At 42.8% G+C, this 10,484-nt stretch overlaps 1 protein-coding gene across 1 annotated transcript; it reads right to left on the bottom strand.

Annotated features, from left to right (window-relative positions):
- Window positions 1-401: 401 nt before the first annotated feature.
- LOC128414006 (lipase member M-like) lies at window positions 402-9,924 on the bottom strand (the record flags this gene model as incomplete). Its single annotated transcript, XM_053388647.1, has 9 exons — window positions 402-1,008; window positions 1,644-1,709; window positions 1,958-2,029; window positions 2,746-2,892; window positions 4,361-4,497; window positions 5,791-5,900; window positions 6,790-6,988; window positions 7,817-7,910; window positions 9,814-9,924. Coding segments are annotated over 9 exons (1,164 nt in total), but the record flags the coding sequence as incomplete, so codon positions are not given.
- Window positions 9,925-10,484: the final 560 nt, after the last annotated feature.

The following is a 10,484-nucleotide window of genomic DNA, read 5'->3' as shown; positions in this document are numbered from 1 at the left end:
CTCCTCCCTGTACTTCCCACCACTATCCACCTTATCGCTTAAATATTTGTTCCATATTTCTTCATATTTAGCCATTCTTATTTTGCACCAACATGCAATTTATTCGTATGTAGCTAATCTGTCCATATTATCAATCCATGTGTTCAATGGAATCTTATTGTGGCTCTTTCAATTCATCAAAACAAGTTTTTTTGCTTCTAATATAGCACGGTACATCCAATTTTTTTGACCCTTTGAAATCTCCCACATTTCCAGAATATAATTTAGAATTAGATTCAGTTCTCCTAAATAAGAATTTCTTCTTATTACTCTTGCTATAAATATCCTCACCTCGCACCAAAATGATCTTATCATCGGGCAGTTAATCAACATATGTGCTAATTCTCATTTTTACTCCCACATCTCCAGCAGTTGTCTGCACTTGTTATTTTCCTTTGGTATAGTTTTGCTGGAGTCCAGTGGGCTCTGAATATTATTTTCTGTTGAATAAGTCTTAGTCTTAGATCCATAGAGGCTATTTCTGTTGATTTTATACTTGACTCTCATATATCATTTGTTATCTATACCCCTAACTCTTCACTCCATTTTTGTCTTTCAAATTCTAAATCATATTTCTTCCTGTTGAGTAGGATTTTATATAGTGCAAGTGTAGAGTTTTCTGATTTTGTTGCAGAGATTAAATCATGTAGCAGCATGGGTGTTTCCAATGCTGCTATAGTGTCAGTGGAAGACCAGTGTTTTAAAGAAAAATCATTGCATAACAAAAGAGAAATCCCACAGCTATTTCTGCATCAGGTCAAGGATTTCCATGTACATCCGCTGATGAGCATCAATGCCCCAAATGAAGTCCCAGTGGTCCCAGTCTGGATACTCCTTATGGTAAACAAGGTGAGGGATTCGAGACCGCAGCTGTGCAGCTTCCTTTGGCCTGCAAACCCAGTCTTGTCCTCCGCTCCACATAGCAATTGGGACTGTGATCTCTTCTATCTTGTAGAAGGGTGGAGTCATCTGTGAAAAGAAGAAAAAATGAGAATAAACTACAGATGCCACTGAAATGTGATCTAAAGCAATTTTAGAATTTCTAAACTCTAATTCAAGGGATTCCCAGTCATGCCCTCTCAGCAAAGCTCAAGAGCCTTGTGGAAGTATTACTATACCAGTCAACTACTATTTTTGGTCGAAAAATTTCAGAGGTGGAAGTTGCGAATGGAGATAATTAGAACACGTGTGTAATGTAGGACACTGGAACCTGGGGTGGAGGGTGGGGGGTACGGTGGGGGAGGTCTGACCCAGGTGTCACCACTGAAGGGGGTGACAAAATGCCAGGCAGCACTCAGCATGGGGCCTGCAGTGCACCCGAGCCAAGCATCTCTCCTGGGAGTGACATGGTGGCTTGGGCACCCACAGGCTCCGCACTGCTCCAAACGGTCCACCCACTGCGTCCCTCTCAGCTGTAGGGCAGCTGAGTGGGAGGAGGCAGGCAGACTCCTTGGAGGCCCCGTGGAGCATCCTGCCCCAGATCGCCCTGCTACTGGGCGCAGGGCACGCATGCCACCCCAGGCGCCTGATCGGCTTGCTCCGCCACTGCTGGAACCAGACCTGTCCTAGTCATCCTTATCCAATCCAAGCAAAAATATACATACCTGTTTGTATTTATCTATGTTTTTTGGGCCATAATCAAAGTATTTGAATTCCCCAGTTCTACCAGACTAGAAAATGAAACATAACACCAAAGCTGTGTGAGCCTGTGTGCTTCTGCCAAGACATCAAAGCAGAGATTATCAGGAGAGGAAACAATTTAAGAAGAGTATTTCACAATTATTGCTCTATATCAGAGGTAAGGAACCTCAGGCTCAGGACTCAAATGCAGCTTCCTTGTATTTAAACAAAAATCATTATGTTGCAATATTGTAGGTAGAGAACACACAACAGATGTATTTCATTTTCCTAACTGTACCTGGTTCCAGTGGATTACATTTTTCACAGAAGTATAATCCGGGAATATTGATGTGTACACATCAGTTCGGCTCTGAAAGAAAAGGTGCATTTAAATCTCCTTCCACTTCAGAGGTTTTTGCACCACAAGCTGCAAGAAACAGTGTTTGCAGCTGTGTGCATACCAGGCTTTGAAAGACCATACAAAGACCATCCCCCTAGAACTGCAATTTCCAGCACCCTTAAACTACAGCTCCCAGGTTCTTTGGTGCTTGCTTTGAATGAGCTTTAAAGTTTTGGTGTGTATGGAGACATAGTCTTGTGTGCATGTGTAGCATGGCTTCCTGGGATAAGCTAAGGAGGGATAAGTGCTGTGCTGATCAAAAGCAGCCACGTGCTATTGTTTTAGTTGCTCAAGTGTATTGCTGATGGCTCAAGGAACGCATGTATAGATAGGTAACTGGCACCCCTTTAAGAAGTCATAAGTCAGTCCTTCTTAACTTGGAGTTCACAGTGATTCAGAGGCCAGTGACATAAACAACCTTTGGCTTTGCAGGAGCCACGTCAGACAAACTCTTGAAAGTGGTCTTATTTTCCAGCAGGTTAAAATCCGTACACCTCAAGCTCGACTTTGTAACTTCTTTACATTGAAATCAAGCACCCAAAATAATCAATTTTATTATTTGTGCTGGAGAGTTTTCCTGATGCTTTTCCTATTAAGTATTTTTATTGCTTGAATTAAGCCTATTTGAGCAGTGTGAATAGAAAAGTGTATAGTAGGAGGGATATTTATCAAGCACACATAAATACCACATTTAAATTTTTCTCGTTGAATCCACTGATAAGTAAAAGAGCTTGTTTGCAGATTACATCAACCGGTTGGCAGCTGCACTTTTGAGCCAAAAGTTCTTTGAGTTTGGGACTCAGCAGGCAGAATTCTTTCGTGCCAAATATAATCTGTAAAAATCCAGAGATTCTTTACATGGTGAACCAGTATATTTCCTAATACAGCTACAGATGTTCATATTATAATTTTAACCAGGATTACAGATTTTGCTGTCCTGACTTGATCAAATGCATTCTTTACATAATTACTAATTTTATTTACTTAATTCCTGCATTGCAAGGGTTGGGTTGGTGACACTCAGGGTCCCTTCTATCTCTATGATTCTGCTATATTTATAGGCCAGCTTTCAGTTGTGAAGGCTTCCAAAGCAACTCACAGCAAATAACCCATGCTGTGATGATGACTCAACTCATTCTATGTATTCTCCTGCATGCGGATGGGTAAGAAAGTGAAATCTGAGCTAGCTCCCTCTTCTGGCAGGTTCGGTGTGGACAATGAAGGGTTTAGAGCTAGGCTACATGGCCTGAGGCATCTTAATGCTGAAGAGTTATTTAGCCAATCTCCCTCTCACAGCCAGTTGGCTCAAAGGAATGTGGGAGGGGAACTACTCTTGGGCCCTGCTGGCAACATCACCTCTAAGCTAAGATGAGACGAGGCAGTCAGATATGTCATTGGCATACTTTAAGATAAGCAGGTAAGAACGAGATATCAGCCAATTGACTGATCTGGTCCTTGGAGTCAGGATGGAAGGCAGTTGCCCATGTTCTACATTGGAACAGTCTTCCTCAGGAGGTTGTGGACTCTCCTGCATTGCAGTGGGTTGGACTAGATGACCATTGGAAGTCCCTTCCAACTCTATGATTGTATGGTGCTATGTAAGCTAGACAGTGGGAGATGTGTCCTCTTACCCCTTGCCTTGCTGCAGGGGTGGAGTTAGACAACTTCTGCTTATTACAGTTCCCTGTAAATTAAATAAAGTTGTGGCCCATTTTTATACCCGTATGCTTTCCCCTTAGCATCATTCCAATGTGTGCGTGTAGAGGGGAGATGAGTGGATCCTTTGCACCCTGCTATTGTCATGGCCCCACTATTTCTCTGACAAGCTTCCTGCTCTGTTCTGCCTCCAGAGGCAGAGACAGTGTGCCCAGAATACAGTGGTACTTCGGTTCTTGAACGTAATCCATTCTGGAAGACCGTTCGAGTTCCAAAACATTTGGAAACTGAGGCAACTGAGGCAGGAATACCAGGTTCCACCCAACACTGATAGTGCCCAGCACATGCGCATGATGTCATACATTGCCCCCGCCGTGGCAGAGCGACCCACCGCAGCATGCAACACATTAGGTTGCCTGGCAGGGCACCCACAGAGAACATTTTGTGGGTGCCTTGGCACCCGGTGCTCCAGAGATGGCATCTATGACAAAAAGTAAATGAATTTAGTTTTATTTTCCCCCACAAAAGCTAGCCTTGCTTGTTTATTTTTATTTTCCTATAAAACTTGGATAAGAACGTAACACTTGACATTACTGATCTTGTAAACCCTACATGATAATAAGAAAATCACCCTTTTACACATACCTTGAACAATGTGTTAGGCATACGCAGCACTCGTACAATGGGACTTATACTGAAGTGGAGCGTGTATGCAGGCCCCATGGCAAAAAACATCTTTATTTTTTCAGACATTTGAGGGATTACAGAAAATGCAACAAAAGCTGGGAGGAAAAGATGATAAATTCCATTTAGCATTCTTTTAATGGGGAGGGGATGGTGTGCAAAGCAAATCAGTATTTACAGTCAAAAACTTGTAACCAAATCAGTAATTTAAATTGTCAACCTGTGTGTATATAGAATTTCTAGACTCTAGATGCCTAGTACTGTTGATGCAGATGAAAGGAAAGAAGGTAAATGGCAAAACTGGAAATATTGCTAAGGCCCTGCAGTCTATACAAACCACCTTTATGTCTGGACCTCTTCACAGCAAGTCATTTTGAGTCTCAGAGTACAAGTAATAATATAATAATAATAATAATTTTTTATTTATACCCCGCCCATCTGGCTGGGCCTCCCCAGCCACTCTGGGCGGCTTCCATAAAAACCAAAAATACAGTAAAATATCACACGTTAAAAACTTCCCTGAACAGGGCTGCCTTAAGATGTCTTCTGAATGTCAGGTAGTTGTTTATCTCTTTGACATCTGCTGGAAGGGCGTTCCACAGGGCGGGCGCCACTACCGAGAAGGCCCTCTGCCTGGTTCCCTGTAGCTTTGCTTCTCGCAATGAGGGAACCGCCAGAAGGCCCTCGGCACTGGACCTCAGTGTCCGGGCAGAATGATGGGGGTGGAGACGCTCCTTCAGGTATACTGGACCGAGGCCGTTTAGGGCTTTAAAGGTCAGCACCAACACTTTGAATTGTGCTCGGAAACGTACTGGGAGCCAATGTAGGTCTTTCAAGACCGGTGTTATATGGTCTCGGCGGCCGCCCCCAGTCACCAGTCTAGCTGCTGCATTCTGGATTAGTTGTAGTTTCCGAGTCACCTTCAAAGGTAGCCCCACGTAGAGCGCATTGCAGTAGTCCAAGCGGGAGATAACCAGAGCATGCACCACTCTGGCGAGACAGTCCGCAGGCAGATAGGGTCTCAGCCTACGTACCAGATGGAGCTGGTAAACAGCTGCCCTGGACACAGATTTGACCTGTGCCTCCATGGACAGCTGTGAGTCCAAAATGACTCCCAGGTTGCGCTCCCAGGTAGGTTAAACAATGCAATAGGTGTGTGTTGTGCAACAGTGAATGTGATGACAGGGCCGATATTTGCATTCTCCAATCAGCCAGGATGAAGTTCAGCACTCAGCCTTTTCAGTTAATCTGATTCTTGGATAAAACACACCTGACATGTGTTCCCCTGCATTTCTACTGCCCCTGAGTGTGGGGGGAGAGAGCAAATAATGCAGTCACAGACTACACATGTCTTTTTCACAGCTAAATGCCAACTTTTATGCTTCACATACCTACGGTGGATCCCTGAGCATGGCCACCACAGTAGATTTTATCCCGTCCGGTTTTCTGCAGAATAAAGTCTGTCATGGCAGGAAGGTCATAGACGCCCATTTCATGAAAACTGCAAGTCAGGAGACATCCGTAATAATTAAGTGTGTGTGCTATGCTATGCTTACATGCACTGGCTATTTTAGCGAAGAGAAGGTAAGAAGATTAAATGATCTTCCGATAAATATGTAGAAAGAGAATATTTTCCAGGAACATTTGGTTTCAGGCTGAGTGAAAACAGTTTATGGTTACAATCCTGGAGTAAGTCTGCCAGGAGGTAAGTATCCATTTATACCATCACTGACCTCATCACATGTCTAGTGACATCATTAGCAGTGTGAGAGTTTTCAGAGGGCCATTCCCTCCAAAAAAAGTCAAGCTCTTTTGCTCAGCCGAATTCTGAATCAAGTCAAGAGTAGTTCACCCATCACTACTTCTGAGTGAATATGCTTAGGATCAAACTATTCAGGACCAGGAGTCTGTCTTCAAAGCCACCTGTGGGAGATGCAACTTGGATTGAGACAGTGCCATGATAGAGCTGGGGTTCTTCTGACCTTTGACCCAATATTCATTAACCCACCCTCAAAACTGTGAGCAAAACTGTGCGTATAATTTTCCAGGGCCAAGAAATCAAGCACCTGCAATGTCCCAGGATCAATCCTGCCACCCTCAATTATTTCTGGGATACTTTCTCTAAAATTCTGGAGATGTATTTCCAGTCAGTGTAGATGCACTGAGCTGAGTTTTTTTTCATTTCCAGAGTGTGTTCAATGCGTATGTCCTTGTGAACTATTGAAAAACATTTTGCACATATATAAAATTATTAAACTTTATCTCATATTGATTACACTTACAAATCATCAAGCATACCTTGTTGAGTTATTTCACACAGGGGAGATCTTCAAAGGGAGAAAAACACAACAGTCCATTGAGTGCTGAATTCCAGTCTTTTCTGAACTTACCTGAAATCCCAAAATGCTTCTTCTTCAATGGTAAGGTTTTTGTGTCTTCTCAACCAAGAGTTTCCTCTGTTGTTTCCAATCCAGACATCATATCCGGCATCTGCTAGTATGAAACCCAGGCTCTGATGAGGCGTATTTGCTATCCAGTCGCTGCCTTCCAAGTCCAAACCATGAATCAGCAATATAGTGGCCTTTAAGCCTGGAAAATGAAAAAGCTTCAGAAGTTTAAACCTCTATAATGCCACTCATAATGCTCATACTAAGAGTGCAGCATACAGTGGCTAAAATGTTTTGTATGGAAATGAAGAGGCTAGTTTCAAAGAGTCCTAGGTTTTCTTTTCATGGAATGGAAGACAACTGGCACTTTGTATGACGAGAGAGAGAGAGAGAGAGAGAGAGAGAAAGTATACATGCATATCCACCCTAAAATTATTGGATCCAAATCAGAGTGCCCTCAGCAGCTTTCCCCCATCTCATAAATAGTTTTAGCAGCTTTACAGAAGAGGAAATTACAGCAGATGTAGTTTTAGTCACATCTGCATTACATGGTTGTTTCATTTGGCATTGCACATCAATCACAATTCATAGTCTCATGACCTTTATCAGCATTCTAGCCAATCGCTCACAGGAGGGCATACTAACTGGTTGTCTGTCAGTCTGTCCTGCACTGTTGGTCCTCCGGGCTGCCTGTTTAAGACGGTATCAAGCACACTGTCAGGAGGGAGCCAGAGGGAACCAGCAATTAATCGCAAGGAGTGACATTAACGCTTTATTAGAAGAAACAGGATCAGCTCAGGAGTGCCAGGTCTAATAAGCACAGCAGCTCTTTTCGGTAGGCCTTGCCCTGATGAGGCAGTTGTAGAGACTGAAGGTCTGTGCCAGTAACAGTGTTGTTGCACTGTACATTGGTGGTGCTTTTTCCTTATTGGCCCAAACTGTGCTCTTTGAGGAGAAAAGAAGAAGGCTAGTGTGCAAAGAGGCAGCCTTTATTTCCTCTATTACAATCGACTTTCATCCTCAAGTTTACCTCCTGGAATTCTGTTCAGGCTCAGGAAGTAGCCATCCTTTGTAATAACTTCGTATTCTTCAGAAGGATATCCCCAGTACTGGATTTTTTCACTCTGCAGGAATTAGAAAACCCTAACATTGGTGTGACGAAATGAATTTTGTCCTGACTATACTATGAGTCGAGTTTGGTCTGTTGAATTGTTCATGGGAACAAATACAGTGGAACCTTGGTTCTCGAACCTAATCTGTTCCAGAAGTTCATTCGACTCCCAAAACCGTTCAAAAACAAGGTGCGGCTTCTGATTGGCTGCAAGAGCTTCCTGCACTAGGACGTTCGGCTTCTGAAAAACGTTCAAAAACTGGAGCACTTATTTCCAAGTTTTTGGTGTTTGGGGGCCGATTTGTTCACCAACTAACCCGTTCAAGAACCAAGGTTCCACTGTATGTATTTTTCCACTCTTTGTATTCACGTATGGGGGGGGGGTGAGAAGGCATCTTCCAAGTGAATGAAGAACAGCAAATGAGGAGCAGCAAACAGAGAGTCATAGCTCAAAAAATAAAGATCTTGTTTTAATATGAGGTACAGTGTACCGTATTTTTTTGCTCTAGAAGTCTCACTTTTTCCCTCCTAAAAAGTAAGGGGAAATGTCTGTGCGTCTTATGGAGCAAATGCAGGCTGCACAGCTATCCCAGAAGCCAGAACAGCAAGAGGAATTGCTGCTTTCACTGCGCAGCGATCTTGCTGTTCTGGCTTTTGAGATTCAGAATATTTTTTTTCTTGTTTTCCTCCTCCAAAAACTAGGTGCATCTTGTGGTCTGGTGCGTCTTATAGAGCGAAATTGCTCTGAAACATTTTAAAGTATAGAGCAATATATATCTAATGAAACAAATCATGTGCTTCCAGAGAGGTTGTCATGCCAGAAGGGGCTAGCAGGGGCACTTGGATAAACATGTTTAGAAGCTTCTTCACAAAAGTGACCCCTGATAACACAGAGTGCCAAATATCAAGGAAGCTGGTAAGCCAGTTGTAAGTAAGTTCCACTCAGACCTGCTCAACACAGGAAAGCCAGAAGTGGAGAGCTGCGGCACCATCTTCAGGCACACATTTTGCACTAGCATGTTCAGGCTAAACACTTGAAGAGGCCTTCTGTCATAGCATATTCTGAAATCTCTTTGGATGTAGAAAGTCTTTGGGGGGGACTCAGCCATTTCTAAGAAACAAAGAGCTATGAGAATTTGCTTTCCAACACAAAAAATGAGTTCCAAAGCTTTACTGGAAACAATCTTGAAATAGTTCCAAATAAACATTACAAAATGCAAAGCAGCACATTGCTGTTAAACCAGCAATCAAAGTGGTTCTGCCTTCTTTTGGGTCTTTAATACAGTTCAATAAACCTTCCTGTCTCTGGTCCCATAGATAGATGCTAAGCAATTTGCATGTTCATCAGCGTGGACAATGAGTTCTCAAGTTTTACCTTCCTCCTATGAAAGATCTCTTGGTTTTCAGAATGAGTCATCGGTTAGCCTAAACACTCTCCTAGCCGCATTTACCTAGAGACAAACCTCTCTTGCCTCTCTAATTTGAAGAGAGAGAAAACTTATGTAAAAGTTTTCATTTGCAGACTTCAATGTGTATAAACTTTATATTTTATGCATATTGGACATTGCTGACAGTTTTTCAGTACTCTTGAATAAAAATAACATGGCCCAAGTTTCCCTGTTTGGTCAGGGAAGGCACCAGAATACTGTAGATTCACCATGAACTGGGCCCTTCAGATCCCATTAAGTCAAAATATGTGAATTTTCCCCAATGAAAGAGAGAGAAAGAATCAGTTTAATTGGGCGCTCACATAGTCAGGCACTTATGCAGATGGCCCAGTTCACTGTGACAGCCACCTGCAAGGTAGGAAGATTTGCTGCCACTTTCCACCACTGCATCCCTATCAAACGTGTGAACCAGGGCAAACTATCACTAACACTGCTATAGTGCTGCTTTGTCTCAAGAGCTTAACTTACAATATTCATATATACTTCAGGATTCACTTCTGTTTTGCTCTTGGATTCTACTGGATTCACAGTGCCTTGTACAACCATCATGATAACCAGCAGCCACGTCCTGGAACACCTGAAAAATGGATTATTTTAGAGAAACCTTTTTTCTTTTAGTGATGAAATGGATCTACTTTTTAGTTGAAAAGCTGCTGAACATGAGCCAGTCGTGTGACATGGCAGTCTTAGGCTTCATTCACAGATGCGGTTTGCTCAGATCACAAACAGCTAGGGCTCCACTCTCTTCTGCTCAGGGAACATGCATTTCTTTTTGCATTTTACTTGCTCCCAAGGCAATTAAACAGCTAGGTTGGCGGGAGCTGGGATTGAACAATGGGAGCTCACCCTGTCACGGGGATTCGAACTGCCGACCTTCTGATCGGCAAGCCCTTTATAAAATTACCAATCTATAAAGAAAGGGTTTCAGTCCATGAATGCTTATGCTTACGCATGTTAGAATTAAGGTTCAGCAGGTGACTGACATTTCCACTGGATTCAAAATAACAGTAATGCCCTTTATTCCATGTAACTGAAGAATGAAAACTTTACAGAAAAGCAGAGAAATGGGAACTGCCTAAACTCACATTTTTCAGAGAAGTGAATATTAAGGTGCATTCTGCTTTGTTAGAGAAGGGAAT

The sequence above is a fragment of the Podarcis raffonei genome, chromosome 5 (genome assembly GCF_027172205.1).
Source record: "Podarcis raffonei isolate rPodRaf1 chromosome 5, rPodRaf1.pri, whole genome shotgun sequence".
Taxonomy (NCBI): domain Eukaryota; kingdom Metazoa; phylum Chordata; class Lepidosauria; order Squamata; family Lacertidae; genus Podarcis; species Podarcis raffonei.
The sequence above is the reverse complement of the archived record's forward strand: the minus strand, read 5'-3'. Positions and strand labels throughout refer to the sequence as shown.